Source organism: Aptenodytes forsteri, unplaced genomic scaffold, assembly GCF_000699145.1.
Source record: "Aptenodytes forsteri isolate BGI_AS27 unplaced genomic scaffold, ASM69914v1 Scaffold56, whole genome shotgun sequence".
Taxonomy (NCBI): domain Eukaryota; kingdom Metazoa; phylum Chordata; class Aves; order Sphenisciformes; family Spheniscidae; genus Aptenodytes; species Aptenodytes forsteri.
The window spans coordinates 4,312,532-4,335,810 of NW_008796213.1; the positions used below are offsets into that span (position 1 = coordinate 4,312,532).

The 23,279-nt window shown below is 47.8% G+C and overlaps 2 protein-coding genes across 2 annotated transcripts in view; both read left to right on the forward strand.

The window, feature by feature from the left end:
• LOC103906451 (cystine/glutamate transporter) overlaps positions 1-12,326 on the forward strand; it is a 16,459-nt gene extending 4,133 nt beyond the window's left edge. The window contains exons 3-12 of the mRNA XM_009288359.2: positions 922-1,037; positions 1,725-1,850; positions 4,463-4,562; positions 4,652-4,696; positions 4,884-5,007; positions 5,326-5,429; positions 7,318-7,414; positions 8,216-8,365; positions 11,132-11,306; positions 12,238-12,326. Of these exons, the coding sequence (XP_009286634.1) occupies positions 922-1,037; positions 1,725-1,850; positions 4,463-4,562; positions 4,652-4,696; positions 4,884-5,007; positions 5,326-5,429; positions 7,318-7,414; positions 8,216-8,365; positions 11,132-11,306; positions 12,238-12,302 (1,102 nt within the window). The 3' untranslated portion in view covers positions 12,303-12,326. The remainder of the gene's footprint in view (positions 1-921; positions 1,038-1,724; positions 1,851-4,462; positions 4,563-4,651; positions 4,697-4,883; positions 5,008-5,325; positions 5,430-7,317; positions 7,415-8,215; positions 8,366-11,131; positions 11,307-12,237) is intronic.
• Positions 12,327-15,905: 3,579 nt separating this feature from the next.
• The window catches only part of LOC103906452 (poly [ADP-ribose] polymerase 12), a 10,655-nt gene continuing 3,281 nt past the window's right edge, over positions 15,906-23,279 (forward strand). Inside the window, exons 1-6 of the mRNA XM_009288360.1 lie at positions 15,906-16,119; positions 17,575-17,617; positions 19,026-19,161; positions 19,640-19,760; positions 20,815-20,905; positions 22,145-22,220. Coding sequence (XP_009286635.1) covers positions 19,102-19,161; positions 19,640-19,760; positions 20,815-20,905; positions 22,145-22,220 — 348 coding nt within the window. The 5' untranslated portion in view covers positions 15,906-16,119; positions 17,575-17,617; positions 19,026-19,101. The remainder of the gene's footprint in view (positions 16,120-17,574; positions 17,618-19,025; positions 19,162-19,639; positions 19,761-20,814; positions 20,906-22,144; positions 22,221-23,279) is intronic.

A 23,279-nucleotide genomic window follows, 5' to 3' on the forward strand; every position in this document is an offset into this window, starting at 1 on the left:
GCAGCCCAGGATACAGTTGGCTTTCTGGGCTGCAAGTGCACATTGCTGGGTCATGTTGAGCTTCTCATAAACCAAGTCCTTCTCCTCAAGGCTGCTCTGAATCCATTCTCTGCCCAGCCTGTATGTGTGCTTGGGATTGCCCCGACGCATGTGCAGGACCTTGCACTTGACCTTGTTGAACTTCATGAGGTTCACATGGGCCCACCTCTCAAGCCTGTCCAAATTCCTCTGGATGGCATCCCTTCCCTCAGGCATGTTGACCACACCACACAGCTTGGTGTCGTCAGCAAACTTGCTGAGGGTGCACTCGATCCCACTGTTCACGTCGCCGACAAAGATGTTAAACAGTGCTGGTCCCAATACCGGCCCCTGAGGAACGCCACTCGTCACTGGTCTCCACTTGGACATCGAGCCATTGACCGCAACTGTCTGAGTGCGACCATCCAGCCAACTCCTTATCCACTGAGTGCTCCATCCGTCAAATCCATGTCTCTCCAATTTAGAGACAAGGATGTTGTGCAGGACGGTGTCAAATGCTTTGCACAAGTCCAGGTATTTTAGAAAATTGTAAATGACTTCTTTTTTAACTTTAAAAAGAAAGTCCTCACCTCTCAATAACCTGTGTCCTTCATGTAAGCTGAGAGGAAGCAGGACATATGAACCACACTGCATTGCTCAGTATGATTAATCTCAACTTTTGCTTTCAAGTTGGGAATTAATCTTTTTGCAGCATGTGATTTTTAATCCATTTACTGAGAAAAACCTATGAAAAAGACTCTACGGGAATTCACCATCTGCATGGGAGAGCAGGATTAAGCTGGGTGGGGAAACTTCCCCCCCGCCCGAGTTTTGTGCAGTTTTACATCATGCCATTTTTTGGCTGTCCACAGACTACAGTTTGTGCTCGGTTCCCCCCCCCAGGCCTGCCAACAGCGCTGTGGTTTCTTTGGCATTTGGACGCTACATGCTGGAGCCGTTTTTTGCCCCCTGTGCAGCTCCTGTCCCTGCTGTGAAGCTCGTGTCTCTCCTGGGGTACTGTAAGTACTAACTTTTATGGGAATGCCGATCTCCGAGCCTCTCTGCCCTGGACCAGGGGCACTTATGGGGTGCTATCTTCTGGGATAACTGTGGGATTGGGGCCCTGTCTTACCTCCTTGGCCACCCAAAACTTCCTGATCCAAGGTGCTGGTTTGGGGCCACTATGTTCTCCAAGAAGGGGAATGGGCCTCCCTGTTGACCAGCTGGAGCCCTAGGTCGGGGGGATTATGCCAAGTATGGGAGTAGAAACTCTTCATGTATAAGTGTGCAAATGCCACCTGGGTTGAGGGTGTAAGGCTCAAGGTTTTGGACTCCTCGCCTGGTGCACCCAGCCTGTGAAGCTGTCCTCCCTGCTCCGGGCTGGTGTTGGTGTTGGCACGGGGACCGCTGTGAAGAGGGCTGCTGAGATGTCCCTGCAAACTTATACCTTCCCCCCAGGCAGGCATGGATCACCCAACAGGAACCAGGCTCTTGGTCCCTCTTAGGATCATAACTCAGCTCCCCCTTCAAATGCTACACACTGAGCCATACCTGTAATGTTTTCTGACATCTCTCATCCCGGGCATCCTCTCTGTAAAGATGCAGCCTTCTCCCTAGCATCCCTAGAGCAGGGAGCACTGCTGTGTTTTTTTTCCTGTGTGCATCAAGCATGGGCTACAGCTGTAGCAGTGTGGTCTCCTCTCCAGACATGGTCCTCACCCTCAATTCCTGGAGTGTCACCTGGAGTGCCCGGCTGCAGACGGCTCTCTCCATCATCAAACTCCTGGCTCTTGCACTCATCATCGTGCCAGGGATGATGCTGCTGGCCCAGGGTAGGTGTGCTGCTGCGTGGCTGAGGGATGGTGCTCGACATGCCTGCCTGTCACGGCTTTTATCAGTCCCTAGTGACAAGTGTGGTCCTCCTATAGCTGGCAGGAGCTTTCTCTGCCTGTGTGCTGGATGTGAATTAGCTGGGAGCTGAGACCAGGGTAGTTGGCACTAAGCTGCATCATTGCACTGGGCTGATGCAACTGGCTCAGCTGTGCTTTCTCCGAAACTGAGCGAGCCTCAGTGCCTGAGGCTGTGTGAGCCTACCCAGGGTCATACAGGCACCTTCCTCTGCAGATGGCCTTTCTTTGGTGTCAGACTTGCCTTTTTTCAGCGTGGCTCGAAAACCTTCCAAAGCAGCACAATTTTGATGGACATCAGGGATGTGTGACGGCATCCCATGGTGACCCGAGCCAGTCACAGCTGTGTAATGAGTTACCAGCCCTCAGCTGAGCCCTGGTAACTGCATCTCTAACCTTTCTGTGGCTTAAGCTAACGGGTTTTTACCTCCTAATTGAGATGGGTGGTAGCTTAGTAAACTTACAGTGGACTCGTGCAGGATTGGACACTCACATCCAGAGTGGGGGAAAAAAACCTGCCAGTAGTATCTTCCGGGAATGACACAAGAGTAATGGCTTTAATCCAAGCCTCAGTTTATAGAAAAGCCCAAGGCATTCCCACTCAGGGGATAAAGCCTGCTCCCTCTTCATGCTGTTACCTTCCTCTGCAGAGAAAACAACACAGGCAGCAGGTTCCACATTCATGTTCCTTTCTGATGTCTGGAGCTGGCTCCTTTGAACATGCAAAGATCCCCTCGGGCTGGCAGCACTTCTAAACCGAAGGACTGCCCCGCAGCTAGAAATCCTGAGCCATTATTGTGAGGCATGCCTTCAAATGACAATCTGGAGCCCTGGCACCCGTCCTCCTTCAGCGAGGAGGATAAGTGCTGGTGACATCTGGAGGGGAGAATTCACCAAGAGACCCCAATATGACAGGTTGTATTTAACGTGACTCATGGGGGACTGTAAATCACTCATTAATGTACTGCAGACGATAAATCCTTTTCATGCACCATCACTTATCAGCAATCATTTTAGAACATAAAAAGACTACTCCAATAGGCCCACTCCCATATTTTAGTTTAGTTTTCTTCAAATCTACAGGTTGTATTTAACGTGACTCATGGGGGACTGTAAATCACTCATTAATGTACTGCAGACGATAAATCCTTTTCATGCACCATCACTTATCAGCAATCATTTTAGAACATAAAAAGACTACTCCAATAGGCCCACTCCCATATTTTAGTTTAGTTTTCTTCAAATCTATTTTCTTTTTGACTTGTTTTTTGTGCTTAAAAATCAGTTTTGTGCTTTTAAATCAGTTTGCCTGATTCCCCTGCCTTGTTCTACTTTTTTTGGTTACACCCTTGTCCTTTCCTCTGCCATTACCTTCCCTTTGGCTCAGGTTTGTTTTAGAGACTTGCTGGGCCAGCGTTTCAAACCCAAATGCCCAAATCTCGTCACAGATCTCCTTGCAGAGGCAATTCCATAGAAGTGGCCTGACTTTCTCCATGTGCTCCATGCCATTTCACCCCTTTCCTGGTGAATCCCAACTAGGCGAGCTCCACACCCTTTACTTTTAAAGAGAATTTGATATGGAGAACTGAATACAGATGTGGAACCAAACCTTGGGCCACCTGGATTTGAAAATGTTGGAAATACAACTCCTTTTGACTGTGTTTTTTATTGGTCTTCCTTTGAATGAGAGGCCATTAGGTGTTTCTCCCTTCCCTAGTTTTTTCTGGAGTTTGATAAAATATGGTTCATATCCAAAATCTTGATTTTTTTTTTTTTTTTTTTTTTTTTTTTTGGTGGTGTTATTTCAAGCAGAGAACTTTTAGGAAAATTGGGGGAGTTGGTAAAACGGGATCACTGTCTGAGCCACCTCTACTTTTTAAATTTTATTTGTTTTGCCCTCTGTGTCCTCAGTTCCTCCTGCGGGCGAGCCTCGGTGGCTGGCAGGTGCGGCGGGCAGGGAGTGTGCCCGGAGTGGGGGGCCCGGCGGGCGGGGGGCCGCCCCGCCCCCCCCCCCCCCATGCTTCAGCCAGCGTAGGGCTGGGGTCAGCGCTCCAGCAGCGGGATCAGGAGGGAGCACAGTGAGGGCTGAATTAGCCGCCTCGCTGGCTGCACCACATCAAAGAGGAGTGTGCATCCAGATGCTTAGGGGGCTGGGGGGGGTGGAAGAGGGGGGGTCAACCCAGCGAATTAATTTTGGGCCTAAAGAAAGGACAGGACAACTTGGGTCCTTTCGTCTCCATGATCTCCCGTTCCCACAGCAGGTTCTGTCTGAAAAGGAACTAGCCGCCACCGTTGCCTTTCCTGAAATGTTTCCCGTAGCTGGACGGAGGACAGATTTGTTCTGTCACTGTTTGTGAAGTAAATGCGTCAGCACAGCACTGCAAATTAAAGCAATGAAACAAATCTGAATACCTGGCTCCGAGGAAGTCACAAGCATTCTTCCCAGGTGTGGGCAAGAGGTACAAGGCATGTTATCCCACAGGAAGGAAGCCCATCTCTGACGTTTCCCTGCTCCGTGTCCGTTATCTCTTCTGCAGGCCACACCGAGAACTTCCAGGATGCTTTTGACAGACAGTCGCTGGTTTTGGATAAGCTACCCCTGGCTTTTTACGCAGGCATGTTCGCATATTCAGGCTGGTAGGTGTGACGGGAGGGCACTTCATGGGCAGCAGACTGGTGTCCGAGACATGGCTCAAACTCTCCCCCTGTCTCTTCCCACCGTGCAGGTTTCAGACCAGCTTTGTGCGTGAAGAGTTGGTCAGACCTGAACGGTAAGGCTGGGAAGAAGTCGTCTTGGGTTACCAGCCTCTGCGGTACCGTGGCTTTCCCAAACGCAGTATGGGAGGGAATAAGTTTGTGGGTTCACCTAACCAATGCCAGCTGCAATCTGCAGTAATACTGTGCATAACAAGGGATAACAGCTTGTTCTTTGTGTGTCTCTCTTCCCCTTTTTTGTAGAAATATTCCCCTGGCTGTCATCGTGTCCGTGATCACGGTAATTGTGGGGTACATGCTCACCAACGTCTCTTATTACACAGTCCTGGGAACACAAGATGTTCTGGCTTCTCCTGCTGTGGCTGTGGTGAGTCGTCACCCCTACCGTTATATTTCCTCAGTGTGGTCAGCTTATGATGAAGGGGTGGTCATGGCAAGTGTTTCGGAGATGGTTTTCCTATAAAACGCTTTATTGCTTTGTCATTTGTCTGGATTATTGGGCAACAGTAACTTCTTTTAGTCTTGCCTAAAAGATAATGAAAAATAACCTGCAGATTACAGTAGAAAAGGCAAGGTTTATGAGTTATATTTTACTCCTTCAGTGGAAGAAGTTTTCGTTCTTTTGAATCTGATGTTGTCTAGAGATCACCACATATTCCTAAAGTCATGCTTGCTCTTTCTCCAGAGCTTTGTGCAGCGAGCCTTCAAAAGCCTGATCTCCGTGGTCCCTGTCCTTGTCGCACTGTCCTGCTTTGGAACCATGAATGGAGGAATCTTCACATTTTCAAGGTCATGTCCATAAGAATTTATTACTCTTTTGGCTTACTGAATTGGAGGGAAGCACCAGCGACCTGTGCAACTGCCCACCCACGCGATGGCATTTTAGCAACTCTTGTGGGAAAAATAAAGCCTTTGACTCCCAGGATGTCAACTACAGGATGATCCCTGTTGGCTGTCTACCCTTTCTATTTCTGGCCAGGTCCAGACTGGTATCTAGGGCTGGTCACAAAGAAAGATTTTTATCTTTTCCCCCCACCCTTTAGTTTAAATCCGCAGTTTAAAGTGAAATGTCAGTGTTTCTGGTGAACTAGAGGCTTTGTTGATGTTGGCAGCTGCTCAGTGAGACCGAGTCTTCTTTTGCTGGGTTCACCCAGCTGCTCTGCTGCAGGGCACAGGGTCCCTCTGTTGTGAGGATCTCTGGCTGAAGGCAAACTCTCCCTCGAGGACTTTGCTTTGAGGTCAGTGAAATGTTATCAGGGACAGGCTATTCCTAAAGCAATAGTTGAGGCTCAACAAGTCTTGTTGCAGCAATAAGAAAAGCTTTGTTCCATGGAAAAATTATCTTGCTGGTTTCACTGGCTACTACACTGAACGTCCTTATGGGAGCCTTGAAATTGGAGTGGAGGGCAGAGCTCACGGAGAAGCACGTCATGCTGGTCCCCAGGAGCTGAGCAAACTCTCTGGAGCTGGTTCTGTTTCACAGATTTGATCGCAAAAGGAGGAGCTGAGCAAACTCTCTGGAGCCGGTTCTGTTTCACAGATTTGATCGCAAAAGGAAAAATCAGTTGATATGAAAGGGATGTTTCATAGCGTGAAAACTAATGAGTTATTTGATCTGCTACCCCAAAGTCCTGTATTAAATACAGGTGTGGAGAATCCTCCCTGTTAGCTCCTCTAGATAGTGGTTTTCTTTGAGGATGAGAGGTCCCCGGACAGCACAGGGGTTCTGCGTATCCCTATCGCCTTTCTCTCCCCCTTCCTGGCACCATTAACATAATCACTGCAGAAAGGCCATATAAACAGTGATGGGGCCTCCCTGGCTGCTGGCCAGCCACACCCCTGCAAAAACACAGAGACAGCAATAAAACCAGTTTTACACTCATACCCCAGCTGCTTTGGGCCCTGCTCCAGCCCAGCTGATGCTCTGGCATGGTTTGTTTGTGGATATTAAATTTATAAAATTGGATTCAATACCTTCTCCCTAATTGCCCTTTTTTGAGTCAAAGGAGGGATGGAGGCAAGGAGCTCTCTGCTGTCATTTTGTAGCTGGTCTTGTGTGTAGCTGGCCTCTTGGCAGTACACCAAACTATGTTTTCCAACAGCTGGCCAGAGGATTGAAAATCCTCTATTTTTTGAGGAAATTGCACTTTATTTTCTTATATATATTTTTTTATATATGTATTTTTTTTTATATATATATATATATGAATATAGGCATCAAGACTGACAATCCCCTTTCATAAACTCACCAGCCTCTTTTATAAAGAATTGAAGTTTGTCACCCCTCCACTTCCTACTGGAAAGATTAACCCCTTCTCTGATGGCAAGAAACTTTATTGCTTCTGTTTCCAGCCTGAACCCATTCATGGTCACTTTGGACTCGCCTGAAGGTCTCTGCTAACGGGCCACCCAAGGGGATGCTGCCAATGGTCCTGCTGGTGGGCTCTGCGCTGCGTTGAACTAACTGGTCCTGGGAGAGCTATGGGAATTCAACATTCGGTTTTTCTTCCAAATGCCCCAAAATTGCAGCTAAAGGCAAAACTGTGGCCTTGAATAGCAGATCTGTGCTGGGGCCGGGGGGAGTGCCTTGTGGCCTCGGGTCAGTCCAGTGACTGATCTTCTCATTTCTAGTCTGGATGTGGGATGCTAATGCATAGGGCTCCCTGTCTTTTCCTAGGACTCTGTTTGTGGCTTCCAGGGAAGGACAGTGGCCTCCTCTCTTCTCCATGATCCACATTCGAAGGCATACACCCCTTCCTGCTGTCATGTTAATGGTAAGGAGATCTGGCTGTGTGACATGCCCTGTTCTTGTAGTCTTGGCTTTCTTGCAAAGCGTGGAGAAGCTGAGGAATTTTCAATGGTGTTGAGACACTAAGTCAGCCTCCGAAAAATAAAGATGATGGACTACTGGAAATGGCTGCAAAGTATTAAGTCCCCTTGTGCCAGCAGTGGTATCGAAACCCACTACCTTGAAGTCCCTGCCTTATAGCCTTGGACACCTTTTTTAAGTACTGTCCCTACCGTCTGCCACAGTTGTTGCTTGATATTGTCCTATGAAAACACCTCTGCCAGGCTTTGGCTATTTGGAAAACTGAAATTCCCAGGTGAAGTGGAAATGCAGGGAATGAGCATTTGCAGAGATGCTCTCAGCTTTGGTTTGTTTTTTTTCCGGCAATGGTCCAGCTCCATCCTAACTGTTAGGCAGTGCCTCTTGCAGCTTGGCTGACCTGCTAGAAACTTAGCAGGTATCTTTGTAGGTAGCCTTTGTACTGGCAGCGCATGCTTTTGGATCATGCATGTTTTAATTGCCCTGCCTAGGACATAAAGGATCAAAGATGCTGTTGATCTTTGAAAGGATTGCTCCTTTCTGTAGTACATCATAATAGTGCGTTTAGGCCTTTTGCCTTCAGTCTGTGACACTGTTTTGTAAAGCGCTCTGACCTCTGAAATGTTGGGGCTGTGAAGTAGCTGCCTGTGATTGCAGGGGGGCTGGAGGAGGTGATCCATATTACCCTTTCTAGTCCGAGGACCGTAGTAAGGCTTTAATGACTGTATTTCATCTTCACAATGCTCAGTTCCCTTTGGTTACTGCCATGGTGTGTATCGGAGATATCTACCATCTAATGAACTTCTTCAGCTTTTCCCGATGGCTCTTCATAGGATTAGCCACCCTCGGGCTCATTGTCCATCGCCACCGTCACCCGGAGCTGCACAGCCCGTTCAAGGTAACGCATGGCCTGTATCTAACAGCCAGGAATGCACAGGCTTGTCACTTCTCTCTCCCTTATGGCCATGTCATGCTCTAATTATTAGCAAATGATTGCCTTTAGGCTCTAAGGGGCTTAGGCTCTAATCCCTGCTGCTCAGTAAGGCATGTAGGGAGCCTGCGAGGAGGGACCCTTGCCTGGGTGTTATTTCAATGGTAGGTAAGTCTCAGCTCAAGCTGAGAAGCAGAAGGGCTTGGGGGAAAAGAGCACGGCTGGAGGGACCTTGGGAGCAAACCTGACTCAAGGGGAGTCATCTCCTGGCATAAAAATATTGCATAGTGTAAAGAAGCTTGCGTGCAAGTATTGCTGCTGCGGGCCCCGAGGATGTGCCCAGCGTGTGCATGCATACCACAAAGCGTTTTGTTCAGCAGTCAGCTAACAGCAGCTAATGGCCAATGCAGTGTGTGGCCCCGTAGAGAAGGACCTGCCCTCCTATCCCAGGGAGAGGAAGGAGAATGGCTTTGTGAGCCTCCAGCTGTGTGTGACCTTTGCGGGCCGCCCGTTGTACCAAGAGCCCAGGCGGCCGGTGGGGTTTGAGGAGCTGGCTGACACATGCAGCATCCAGACTTCTCCCATGCTGGTTTCCAACCAGTGCTGCTGGTGCACCTGTTGTTTTCCTGGTTGCTGGCGGGACAAGTCTGCAGGAGAGTACAGGATTTACTGCACAGGCACCGCCCTGCCTGTGCACCTGCAAAGCTCCAGCACATTCGGACTGGTGACCATAAGCAGAGGTGTTAAAAGTGGGCAAAGGGAAGGGGGGAAGCAAGGGGATTCAATTCCCCCTCCTCAGTGGAAAGTTGGAGGACGCCTTGTCCTCTCGTGCCTTTCCTTAGCCTCCAGCTGGGTGCCTCCAGTGGCCCTTCTCACGCTGCTGAGTGCTGCGATTCTGCTCATGGGGACCAGTCGGTCACCTCATGTCCAAGCTGGAGTTGGTGCTGGAGCAGCTTTCTTGCACTCGGGTCACCTTTCCCGCTGCCAGATAATGTGCAGAAGGAGTTTGGTCGGGGCGGTACTCGAGGCGTGCACAGTTTGTTCCTGCCTCCAGTCGTGTGTGCATGGTGCCACCAGCCAGCCCCTGGGGAGGAGAGGAGACCTCTGAGGCCACAGGCACTGGGCAGCCGATCGGCGAGAAGCTCAGTGGACAGAAACGCTTCCCGTGGCTCCCAGGGCTCTTCCACGAGCCACAGGAGGCCTGATGGCGTTTGGGGTAATTTTTCTTCTCAGTCTTTGCTGGAGACAGCATGTTTAGCAGAGACCTTGAAGCTTCCCAGTTTTTTGGCTGGCTGCACTCGTGTACTCACCCAGAACCAGATTTTAAATAAGTTTTGTCTTTTTCTTTTAAACCACGCTTCTCAGGGGAAGTTTATTAGTGGATAGCACTGGTGATGTTTTCAGCTGCTGAGATTTTGCCCCATTTTGGTTTAGACAGAGATTTAGGCTTTTAATGGTTCCTAAAAGCAGATTAAGTGAGGGAGGGAAATGCTGGGGTTTTGTTCAGTTTGGTTGATTTCCCCCCGCCCCCCTCTAGTTTTTATAACCACTTCAAACCCGAAGCCCAGCTATCTGCAAGAGGGAAGGGCTGCGCGCAGGTGGTGTGGGCATGTGCTGCGCTCTAGTGGCCAGAGAAAGGTGGTCTTCTGCCACTAGCTTACGGAGAACAAATCATAAAATACACGTGATTGTGCCGGTGGTACTTCTCCCCTATAGCATTTTGAGTTAAAACTGGTGAGAAAACACTGGTAAGAGGAGGAAGCAGACCTCTCGCACAGCTCTCGAGCAGATGTGCAGCTTGAGTGCATGCACGTAGGAGAGGCTGGCAGGGGATGGTCTGGTTGGAAAGACAGCAAGAGCACGTAAGTTTGGTGGCTGGATGGCTGCCATCGCTAGAGCAACTGATCTCTTCCAGCTCGGCATGGCCAGCATCCAAAATAGGATCTCTGTAACCGGAAAAGAGATTGTCACCCTAGGTGAGACCAGCAGCTCCTTCATTCTGTCAGCTACGGCGAGGAGTAACTTGGCTGAGGTTGGATCCAAAGACTGAGGGCATGTTTCACAGTTTTATTATTTATTACAGTCTTCCAATTTACTCTCTGAATAACCCAGATGAATTGGCTCACCCAACAGCAGGGTAAGGCTGAAGTGCTGACTGCTTCTTTGGTCTTTCATCAGGGTGTCGTTGAAACTCGTGTTCTTGATGCAGGTGCTATGGAGATAGGGAGTCTGGTTTATCCTGTTTTGGCCACTATAAGTCTCAGGCAAGCTGGAGGCAGGTCAAAATGAGTCACGAGTGTTATAACCAAAGAACAGTTTGTGTCAAAGCACTGCTTCTACTCTTGGCTTCAGATTTTCCACCAGCGGTTGCCACAGGTGGCAAGTAGGTACGTGTGCATGTGCATGCACAGGTGCAGTACATTCAGAGAGCAGTGGGATATAGGTGACTTCCACCCCGCTTGGCTTCCAGTTGTGAGGTGAGGCTTATATTAGGAAGGAGGTATGCACCTCACAGGGTACACTGGGCTCCGAGGGTGGTGCAAGCCAATTTTTATTCTATGCATCCTACTTGTTCACAACTGATTGTACAGAAACAGCGTGCAGGACAGATGTATGATTTTTCTCATCTTCTTTAAGATGGAGAAATGAATACAGTGTGTGCTGGCACATATGGAGGCTGATTTGCTACAGCCATCAGTTTTGCCTGAGAGTCTTCTGTGCTCTTTTCCCCAGGTTCCCCTGTTCGTTCCTGTCTCTTTTACCATCATCTGCCTCTTCACAGTGGCAATGTCTTTCTACTCGGACCCTGTGAACATTAGCATTGGATGCACCATGGTTTTAAGTGGTTTTCCAGTCTACTACCTCATAATCCATAGGCAAATGTCAAGTCGTTGCCGTAGCCCATTTTGTAAGTACGCGTTCGAGTTTCAGTATTGTGGACCTAAACACGCTCAGGGGTGGGGGTGTTGGTTTGTTCCCAGGGCCCATCTCTAATGCAAGTCGCTCCATGACCAACAGACCTCATGAAACCTAAATCATTACCCCTGCCACCCCTTCAATGGCTTTCCCAAGGCACAGCCTCCGCAGCCGAAGAGACGAGGGGGTGGGCTGTGCTGCGGGTGGTTGGCGGCCAGGCACGGGTTGTGTCTGCCTGGCTTGTGAATATACTGATAAGGCAGCTTGATGCTTTGTTTTAAAAAGGACAGGGCTGAGGTCTACCAACAGGGGGAACAGAGAGGGTTGCTTTCGCACCCCAGCCCTGGTTTCTACTAAACTTTATCATATCTTCGGGATCACCACCTCTCGGTCAAAATTGGCTGACGCTGAGCAACAAGATCAAAAGTTGGGATGGAGAGACTGACTGGCAGACACTGTAACCCTGTGCACAGGCATACTTGCTGAAAGTATGAAAGTATGGGGAGAGGACTGGTAGGAGAAGATGGTGCCACCTGTGGGCTATCTGTTTGGTGAAGAGGCCAGGACGGTTTTTGGCACAGATGTGGGTGTGTAAATGAAATACATCTCCACCCCATCCAACGTCTAGCACAGATTTCCTTTGGCAGTAGCCCTGGTGGCACAATGATTTACTCAGAAACAAGAGCCCAGTTTTGAGTTTAATTTATAATTTCAGTTATGAATCTTGTTTTCTTTTGATTCGACGTTGGGCTGAGGTGTACCAGTAACCAGTGAATAGAAGAAAACATACAGCAAGAAAGGAAACAGATACAGTGATCTTCTGACATAAAGTGCTCCAGCCATCAGTGCTGATGCTCTGATTTTCAGCCATATCGCAAGATTTCCTCCAGACTAAACTTTCTTCCTTTTTATCCCCCTTTCAGATTATCTTACACACAAACTACAGTTACTGCTGGAAGTAGTCCAACAAGAAATCAAGACTTACTGAGAAAACCATCAGAACTTACAGGAGAAGATAAAATCTACTTACTCTGTTTCTGATACCTTTGATCTTACCAAAAGCAGGCCATGCTCTTATTCTTTTAATCACTGCAAATGAGGATGAGCCTGAGCCTAAACCTTGCTGCAAGTGTTCCTAAGCTTGCCAATCGGGATGAGCGTGTCACATCTGTCTCTGCCCTTTTCTTTTTTAGCAGAACAATCTGGTTCTCTGAAATAAGCTTGCTTTGCCCGCAGAGTGTCTTTGAAACCAAGATCCTAATTTTGCAGCCTAGCCCATCCCTCAGTAAAATAGTGTGTGTGTGTTTGTGTGTGTACACTGTTTGTTAATTTCCTAATTTGGCAAATAGAGGAAGGGAGCATATTGCAGAACTTAGTCCAATACATGGAAGCCAAATGCAGGTTTCAAACCGAAGCGTTGTTATAGCCGTGCTGTGGACAAGCATTATGAAGGGAAATGGGTGGGGAGATCAAATGAGAAATAAGGTAGATGAATTGGAAAGGAGGGGGTGGGGGGCTAAAACTTCATTCACCAGAAAGTGCAGATTCAGGTTAACGAGAAGGTATTTGAAAACCCTTTGAAATTCAAATATTAACAAAGTAAGGTCAGAATGTTTTGCTTGATTATTGTATAAGCAGAATAAGTTTATTTTGCTTTGAAATAATGTTTCAATTTTTAATTTTATTTTTCTACAATGACATTTCAAAATGTACAAACACATTAAAAAAAATCAGCTAAATATCCACAAGAACATGACAAAGTAGATGCTGATCCCTCCCCCAACTCCCCAGCCCCCCTCCTTACCTGGTACTACCAGTGAAGTTGAAAATTCAGAATTTGGCCCAACTCCAGTGAAATACACTTTCTCCTTTAGTTAGACAAAATGACTGATGAGACTTGGGCAGATTCCTTAATAAGTGCATCTTTTGGTGCTGTAAGAAGACATGAAAGACTTCATGTCAGAGCTTTAACTTTAAATCTGCGGTCAAATGTCTTACTGAATCGATACATAAATGCTCATTTGAACTATTGACATAAGAAAGGTTTCCGTTATTGGATTACTTTGGTTTACATTATTAATGTGGCAATGTTATGTCCAGATAAAACAGCAATTAGCTATTTCCAATCAATTGTTAAGCTTTTCCTAAAAGATGGGGAGTAGTATGTTGAGAGTCCTCAAATGACCGCTGGAAAGAGGAAGAGCAGAACGTGGAGCATTTTTAATCTTTTGTATCAAGCATTTATGTACTTAGAGTAAAACCAAAATAGCCTTTACAAAACCGATGTAATCTACCCAAACATGTAAAATTCACCATCAGGATTTGGAAATAAAAAGTGTGGCTTTTTTCCCAAAGCAATTGAGAATTATTATTCTTGTTACGACTGCTTTCTGTTCCTGTGCTAAATTAAGCTGGGAGAGCAGCCGTGTGGTTGCAGGGCTCGTTTTCCCCCTCCTTTCCCGCAGTTTAATTTACAAGCTGCTGGACGTTGTCCAACAGGAAATCCAGTCTCACTGGGAAAACCATCACAACCTACAGGAGGAGGTACTGGCTTTAAATGATAGTGTGGTTTCAAGTGAGATCTGGAAATGTTTCCAGGCTGAAGCCGAACCCCCTGGCACACCTTCCCGCAGCACCCTGCAGCCAGGCCCCGGTGGGGGTGGCTGGGGAACCAACCTGCAGAAGACCTTGCAGAACCAGGTGAGCCCCATCACCCCAACATAGCCTGAGTCCCACAGCCTTAGGTACTGGTTTGGGGGATTTTCCCCATCTTGAGGTAGAAGCATGAGGCGCTGCCAGCCTGGTCCCGTGCTGCAGGACCCCTGTGAGCACGGTGTACCCATGCCGTAGCATCAGTACTCGCGCATCAAACCTTGGAGTGGTCGGAAGCTGGGACAGAGCTGCTGTGTGTCTGCAGATAGACACATAGAAAGGGTGAAACGTCACTTTTTTGTGCATTTCCTCTGAAGAGAAGAAGGGAACGAGAATTTAAATTCCTGGGGGGAAAATAAGTAATCCTACCTGCTGGACCATGGTTTCTTTATACATGATAAATCATTTGACATATGCAGGGAAACCACACTCGGGTGCCTCTGCTGACTGTGCAGGAACGTGATCTTGCAGGGCTACATATAGAATGTTTGCTCCAAGACCTGTCAGATACTGGAAACACAGACAGATATAGTACCACAGTTACATTGAACATCTGATTTCTAACTGTCAACAGCTCCACGGATGACATTGCAATTAAAAGTGATAAAACCAAAAAATTATGATTTCAGAAGGTATCAGTTTACAGTGAGCTCAAGTTTCCAGTTTGTGGCAAGTTGTTTGTTTTTAGAGAGGACGGTATGCTGCTTCCAGCAAAGCTACGTAAACATTTTCTACCAAGCCAGAATGTTTTTCCTAGAGCTGATATCTCATGCCTACTGAAGCTCTTGGCTTCAGTTCAGAAGAGTATTTTACTAGACAATTCACATATGCAAAATTGAACCTGTGGGACCTGATCCTATAAATCTCATCAAAGGGAAGCATACAAGTTGTGCAACTGTGGAGATGAGAGCCAGATACTATATGGGAGGTTGAAAGCCAGTCAAGAAAGGCCAGACGGGGAAGAAACAAAGTTCAACTTCATCATCACATTTGTGGGTTTTGGTTTTTTTTTAAATACTATGTCTATAAAATGCACTCAGAGTGTAGACTTTCCAGAAACTAAAACAGAGGTTTATGTGTTTCAGCCACTACTGATCTGGTCTGACTAGATTATCAGGAAATAAAAGTGTTCTGGGCAATTCAACTGAACATAATTTGTGTAACAAAAAAAATTAATTAAAAAATGTTTGCATCTGAACAAGTTTATGTAGTTAGTACTACTTGACCTGTCGTTAAGCTTTATGCTTCAGAGCTCTGCTGGGAAATGCTCTCAGCCTTTTAGACTGAAAGGCTGGAGGTCAGACTGGAAAGCTCTTAACCCTTCTCTGATTTCTGTGGGGAAAAACAGAGCGGAGGCTCAGACTCAAGGTAAAGGAATAGAAATACTTGGGACAGCGCAGGGCTCTGCATGGGCTGACTGAGCCTGCCCTGCAGGGCTCTGCGCTTGGTTTGCACTGGTTTGGGTCACTCCATGCGGTGCTGCGTACTGCAACCCCTCTGAACAGTGCGATAACCACCACGGAGAACGTGTTGAGAGATGCTCCCGCTTTCTGCATTGAGATTTGGGGTTTGCCCTGCAAGGCAACACCAGCTTTTGGCTTTCAAAGAATGATGTTCAGCAGAAGCTGCTCCCAGCAGGAATCTTGAAAGGAGAAGGTCCTGAATATCCCCGGCCACTGGAAGGATGGGATGAATTGGGGCAAGGTAAGTGCTGGTGTGCAATGACAGGAACAAAGCGATAGGGGTAAGCTATGCCGGTTCATAGGGGTGTTGATTTTACTGATGAATCTGCCAAAACCGTCAGCTGTGCCTGGCCGCTCTGCTCATGCCTGGCAGATGCGCATGCGTATGGCGCAATAACCAGAAGGAAATATTACTCAGCTCCGTTTCCGAAGGGTCAGTGGCTAGCGGAAAGGCATCTGTGACGTCCCACGGACAGAGACTCCGAGAGAGACAGAGAGGTACAGGCGTGCAGTTGGGAGCTCACGAGGAGCTCTCACAGGCCAGTCGTATTTTATTTCTGAAGGTCTTACTGCACCCAGGGGACCTTTCCCATGTGGAGCAAGGGTTCAGAGGGCTCGTCTGACTGACTGGCACGTGGCTGATGCCCTCAGCTCCCGGGGGTGGTGGCTGGGCAGCCCGACGGCAGGACTGTGAGTAGGGGAGCCAGGGAGGAGGCTCTGACAGCTTTCCCGGGGTGCCACTGAGCTGGGAGGGAGGGCAGGGAGGGAGACGGAAGAAGTTGGGGATTTCATGGTTTGTGGGCTTTAAGGTCTGCTGGAAGGATAACTGCTTGTAGTTAGTCATACCGTAAGCTGTGTTTATATCTTCATTAATTCACCCTTTCTTTCGCATGAGAAGGAAGTGTGTAAGAGAGAAGGTGGCACGAGGTTGCTTTTTATGTATAAAATTTCCTCTGTATAAAGCTATTCCTGTGGAGATATAAAAAGCAAATTTACAGGGTATCTCTCAGTTGCACAAGACCAGATAGTGAAATCTTCAGCAAAAGGTGAAGGACACTACCTGTCTTGGCAGTGAAATATTTCTGTCTGCTTTATTAAGGGTTTCACCTCTGTTTCTTTCTAGTTGGGGTTAGTTGGTGAGTGGAAAATCCCTGCAAGGAGCAGAAATGCTGGCAAGTGAAAGTGAAAGTAGGGCACAACTGGACATTTTGGAAAGCTGATGGGGTTTGGGCAGGCTGGGGGCCCTGAGTCTTGGCAGGGGAGCCTGCAGGGGTTAGCATCCATCTGTGGAGTGGGAAGAGAGGGAACAGGAATGGGGGGAGCAATGGAGAAAAGCTGCCTGGAAACATCATCCCACCCCACTCCCCTGCTTTCCTCTCCGTTTCCCCTCCGTCCCCTCAAATCCCACACTTGGTACCCACAAACTTCAAATTTCTTGGCCGTGGCAGCAGCAGAAGCAGCACACTGCTGGGCAGACAGGAGAGAAGGAGCAGCCGCATCCAAAAAAAGCTCCCAGGAGTGCTGGATCTCATGAATCTCCTGCAACGGGATTTGAGAGAAAATGAATTGGGAGCATTTTTCTAGGAACAGGGCTGGCTGGTGTTACTGTGTACAAAGAGCAACCGCGGTCTGAAGACAGCAATGGAACAAGCTAAGGCTGCAAGGGAGACTTGGGTCTTTCCTCGCTCTTTGTTCTGGCACTCCGGTGGCTGCCAAGCCTTTGTTTGTGGACCTTTGTACTGTAAGCTCTATAAGGGAGCTCCTCCTATAATGATTTCCTCTGATTAGCCTGCTCTGAATACCCGTGATCCCTGCCAAAGCATGAAGGGCGTCAGAGCCAGATAAATGATTATTTCCAGTTTCTGTTTGAATACTGTGTTCAAATTCTTCGGGCAGCTCTGAGTAGCTCAGCCACAGACCCTTGCAAACTCCATGGCAGGCAGGTGGGCAGGTCTTGGCTGCATGTATGTGCTCCACAATAGGGTAATGTTGTAGGAGCAGCGAAGTGATGAGATGCATAGAAAAATGTTGTCTGGGTCCAAAACTGGGACATTCAAAGGAGGCTGAAGCACAGCAGCAAGCAAAGTAAAATCCTTTGAATTTGAATTATTGGTGGCTACCTGTTTCAACTTCTTCTCTTTGTAGGTGCTGTGTCTCTGGGGTAGAGCGCAGAGCACAGACTTTGCTGGTAAGTGATCCCCCCCCACAAGGATTTTGACCTTGGCTGGCTGCCAGATGCCCACCCAGCCGCTCTCTCACTCCCCCTCCACCCGCCAGATGCACCCAGCCGCTCTCTCACTCCCCCTCCACAATAGGACAGGGGAGAAAATAAGATGGAAAAATTCACGGGTTGAGATAAAGACAAGGAGATCACTTAGCAATTACTCTCATGGGCAAAACAGACTTGACTTGGGGAAAGTTAATTTATTGCCAATTAAAATAGATTTGGATGGTGAGAAACAAAAACAAAAATTAGAACACCACCTTCCCCCCATCCCCCTTTCTTCCCAGGCTCAAGTTCACTCCTTCATTCCTGACTCTTACACCTCCCCCCTCGCCCAAGCGATGCAGGGGGGATGGGGAATGGGCATTGACCTCAGTCCATAAGAGTTGCCCTCTGCCACTCCATTGTCCTCAAAAATTTCCCACGCTCCAGCATGGCTCCTTCCCACGGGCTGCAGTCCTTCAGGATAAGCCTGCTCTGGCATGGGCTCCTCTCCATAGACTGCAGCTTCCTTCAGTGCATGTCCACATGCTGCAGCATGGGGTCCTCCATGGGCTGCAGTGTGGACATCTGCTCCACCATGGTCCTCCACAGGTTGCAGGGGGACAATCTGCTTCACCATGGTCCTCTCTATGGGCTGCAGGGGAATCTCTGCTCCAGTGCCTGGAGCGCCTCCTCCCCTCCTTCTTCACTGACCTGGGTGTCTGCACGGCTGTTTCTCTCACGTTTTCCTTCACTTCTCACTGCTGGGCAGCTTTCTCAGAGGTGCCACTAACTTGGCTGATGGGCTCAGCTGTGTCCTGCAGTGGATCTGTTGAGCCGGCTGTGTCCGGCACGGGGCACCCCCTGGTCTCTTCTCACAGAGGCCACCCCTGCAGCCCCCCGCTGCCAGCACCTGGGCACCTGCACCCTGTAGAGTACCTGTGAGTGGCAGCTTTGCTTTCCTGAATGCTAAAGGAGGGGTGATACTATCAATGCCTTCTGAAGGCATTCTGACTTCTGCAGCTGATCACGCACTGCCTAGAAGCCAAATCTTACTCCTGTTAGCCAGGTGGCACCACTGTCCTTTATGTAACGAGCTGGGTTTATTGTGTCAAGTTGTATTTTCTTCCAATGTGTATTTTAGAAATATATATTTTAGAGAAAAACAGTGACCCGGGTCCAAGCCACAGAGGTCAGGGTCATTTCTGTGATGCTTACCATGCCCCATAAACGTACAAACATCAGTTCGGGGTCAAACCTGCACTTCCCAGCTGAAGGGGTCTCCTTTTCTGAGGAGCGATTAGACTTCTGACAAGACCAGGGATATCATGTAGTCTGACAGCTTTGGAAAAGACCCACACTTCAATCTGGATTTCTTTTCTAATGTTAGGGCCGAGGAAGCAGCCAGGCGTCGGTCAGCTCTTCTGTGCCTGTGGTGTCTTCTGACTCATCTGTCTGCTCCCGAAATGGAGTACGCCTGGTATTGGCTCGATGATTCTGGGCAGTGGATTCAGTATGGGGAAGAGGTGAGATCCATCTGCTGTTGACGCCAAAAGCTCTTGTTAAGCCATCTTTGGAGAGTTGTTTAGGGCACGTTGTTCTGCAGCTGGTGTGTTTCACACACGCTGCTGGTGCCCTTGCAGTGCTTCTCTGATGCCCTGGTGCATTTGTCTTATTAATTGTCCCTCAAAGCAGTACTTCTACTCTGTGAAAGCTTTCAAAGGACTGGCTTTGAAAGCGGGTGCATTTTCCAGAGATGATGGATGTCTTTTGGCTGAAGCTGACCACACGGGCTGAAGGCTGCTTTGTTGCTGTTGTCACAAGCAGCTGTTCTCTGTGGGGTGCCCCTCCGTCGCTGAAGAGCAAAGTGCTTGGAGCCTTAGAGACTTAGTTCAAAATGGCACCCTGTGATAGGGGCCTGGGGAAACACTGGTATTTCCCCACAGTGTCACCTAAATCAAAGACTGGTTTCTAACAGGTATAATTTCCTTGTTCTTTCTATAGCATCCGGATCACTGCTCTGCCACGGTAACATCTGCAGATCTGGAGAAGGAATTTCTAGCTGACCACAAAGGCACTGTGTTATTCAGGGCTGGTTCTCAGAAGTATAAGTTAAACTTTGAAGGTGAAATATCTCCTTGTTTTAAGTTTGTTACAAAGTGTAGCTGGCTCTAAGGTAGCCTCCTTCATGCAGAGTTGTCACCCTATGTCTGGGTTTCTTTGAACAGGTCTTTTTCCTCCTGTAAGTTTTCTCCAAAAGCAGAACTTGAGCAGTATGTACATTTCTCTGCGGTTTTGAGATGCCCTGCTCGAGCTTCTAGACTTGTGCATCTATAGTCAAAAAAGCATCTCTGACAATATTGTATATTCAGAAGAAGAGCTGAGAGTAAACACTTCATGGCATCTGGCTTATGCATTTGGGTTTATACAACTAAAGAGGAGAAATGAGAAAGGGAAAAAAATAAGCACTGAAAAGTCAAATGGTGAAGAAGCGAGCCCATGATAGACATCTTGCAAGCTAGTTACGGGGAGAGAAAGCACACAGTGCAGCAAAGGAAAGTTTAGGGCTGGTTGCACAGAGAGAGAATAGGAAAATGAGAAATGCTTTTCTGTTTCTAATTTATTTACCCATCTTAAAATTCCTGTTAGCTTTCCAAACTTTAAATGTTTCCTGGCATGAATAAAGAGAATGGTGTTTAAAGGAGGAAACAATGGATAATTAGCCATGTCACACAGCATGCGCTCTGTGGTATTGTTACAGGACCAAGAAGAGAGGGCAGACTTTCCTCTTAGCACCACATAATAGTCCTGCACTGCTGGGAAAGCCATATTTATGGCCTCCATCGTATTGAAAACTCTTCTCCGCTGTAGGCCTGACATCAGATGTGGTTTTCTCTGGCCGACAGCCTGGATGTGAGTGCATGTGCAGGTGCAGTTGGTGGTTGGTTGCCTTTGAGCTTCACAACCTGTGCTAGCAGGTGGTTGACCTTGCTGATCTCCAAGCAGAAGCAGTACAAGTGGCAATGGTTTTGAAGTATGGAGTGGGGTGGGTGTGGTAGAGAGAGCACCACCATGTGGTATTCAGGGCTACCTCCTTTTTGATTTTTTCTAAAGACATAAGAGTGTGTCCCTGGGTAATAAATTATCTAATTATTGAGGCATTGTGTTTTTCTTTCAAGACATGGTCCAAACAAATTTGATCTATGAAACCCAAAGAAAAGTTGCCCGACTGCCAAAATTTCTGTCCTCTCAAAGTGGACAAGACAGAAGGTAATATACATTTGTTATTTAATAATGTCTCTAGATGACAGCACCTTTCTGCTAAGAAGTTCCTCCTATCTGTCTAGAATTCAATTTTAGATTTCTTAAATTCATTTTTAGGTACCTTTTGCTGACTGGTTTAATGGCAAATTTTGCGGTGACAGTATTTGTAAATTATGCAACACATCTGTGAAGTGTGCTGGGAGGGATGTTTGGTGGCAGTCTCTGGCAGCTGTGAGAGACCCCTAGAGTAGATCTGTTCTCTCTGTGAGAGCAAGGCCACATACGGCTGACACAACCGTGCCAGGAATTTTTATTCCTTGATTTATGCCCCAACAATACTGAATAAACTGTGCACAGAGTAGGAGCAAGGGACTGCCAGTCCCAAGATCTGTGGAACAGATAGATGCCATCCCCTGGAAAGCTGAGGATAAAATAAAACACAGAAGCAAATCCCTCTAAATGAAGTGAACTGGATGCGCTTATTTGGGATACCCTATCTTACGGCTTTTTTAAAGGAAGTTCAGCTTGACAGAATTTGAGCATGTCTCCTGTAAAAGTTAGTTGTGCTACTGCTTTGTTTTAAAAAGAGCCTTCTCTGCTTCAGAAACTCACCACCAGTGCGTTTGAAGCCAAGGGTTCAATTTAAGGGTTGGTTCAACCAAGGGTGGGATGATTCAAAAAGAAAACAAACTGGCGCTCCTGAATGGATGCTAATGCTCCTATTGCCTGGGTTAAAACATGCATGCCAGGAGGGCATTAGTGCTGGAAGTTGTTAAGCACTGACTCCTGCAGTAGTGCCTGCAGGGCACAACTGTTCACCCACAGCCTCCTGACAGGCTTGGTCATGGGGACAGGTAGGGGCAGGTCACCCGTCTGGCCAGCGATTTAGAGGTGAGTAGCCACATGGAGGGAGAAGGGCTGACGCTCCAGTTTCCTAGAGGTTCAAGCAGCACGCGTGGAGGGCTAGCTGGGAGCAGTTGCATAAACCACCCGGCTAGGAGCATGTTACTTCTCATTTGAAGCTCTCCTACCAGTGTCTTGACCTGCCAAGAGATGCATCAGTGCCACTAGGATATGTGTGGAAATCTAAACTGGAGAACGGGATAATGGTTATGTGGAAAATAAAACAAAAATAAAAATCCAGGGATAGCCAAAGGCTGCTGTAGAGCCGGTGGCTTGATCCTCCAGAAGGGGGATTTGGTTAGGAGTATCATGGACTGACTTGCTCCTTTTTCTTTTCTGCAGCCAAAACATGACTCTGTCACGTTCTGTCTGTCCTCCACAATGGGACCAATCTGCACTGCCTGATATTGGGTTCAAGGTATGTCTTTTCAGCTCTCCAGGGCGGTAGGGTGAACTGTGTCCTATACTGATTTTTCTGAGAACGTGACGCAAGGCACTTGAGATGTTCCCAGCTTTCAAACACGTCTTATAAAATAAGCAACTATGAGGTGAAACAAGACTGACAGTTTCACAGTCAGAATAGACCTGTGTCTCCTGGGAGGCTCTCTGAGATCCCCTACATACACCATGCAGGATAAGAAAGGCCCTTTTGGCCGTTACTGGTCTGACCTGTCCTTTGCACTCTCCCAAGGCACCTGATCCTCTGATAAACTGGATGAATTGCATCTTAAGGGGGTGTTGTAGTATCTCCTCCATCGATTTGAGGCAAAATGTTATTTGTTGTGCTAAAACTAGGGCTTAGCCCTGTAGGGCAGGAGCTAGGGTGTCAAATTAAGGTGAAACTGATATTCACTCTTCTCCAGCCTGAATACTGCTGTGCATTTCATCTTTAGGTTATGCTGAAGTAAAAATAATCTATATGCAGAGGTGCGTCCACTGAAGGAAGCTCGCGTGAGATTGCATTCATTTCCCTCAGTCAGCGCCTGCGCTTCCCGTATGGGGAGTGGGGGTGAAGGTGGGGAGAGGATGGTTAACTGGAAAGACAGGAGAAGCTTCTGATTTTAATGGCAGGACTTTTCTTCTGATGTGAGGAGGTTGATGAATCCTTTGAAAGGACTGTGAGTTGTTACTATGAGTGTCGTGGTTTAACCTCAGCCGGCAACTAAGCACCACACAGCCGCTCGCTCGCTCCCCCCCAGTGGGAAGGGGGAGAGAATTGGAAGGGGAAAAGTGAGAAAACTCGTGGGTTGAGATAAAGACAGTTTAATAGGTAAAGCAAAAGCCACACACACAAGCAAAGCAAAACAAGGAATTCATTCACTCCTTCCCATCAGCAGGCAGGTGTGCAGCCATCTCCAGGAAAGCAGGGCTCCATCACACATAACCATTACTTGGGAAGACAAACGCCATCACTCCGAATGTCCCCCCCTTCCTCCGCCTTCCCCCAGCTTTATATGCTGAGCACGACGCCATATGG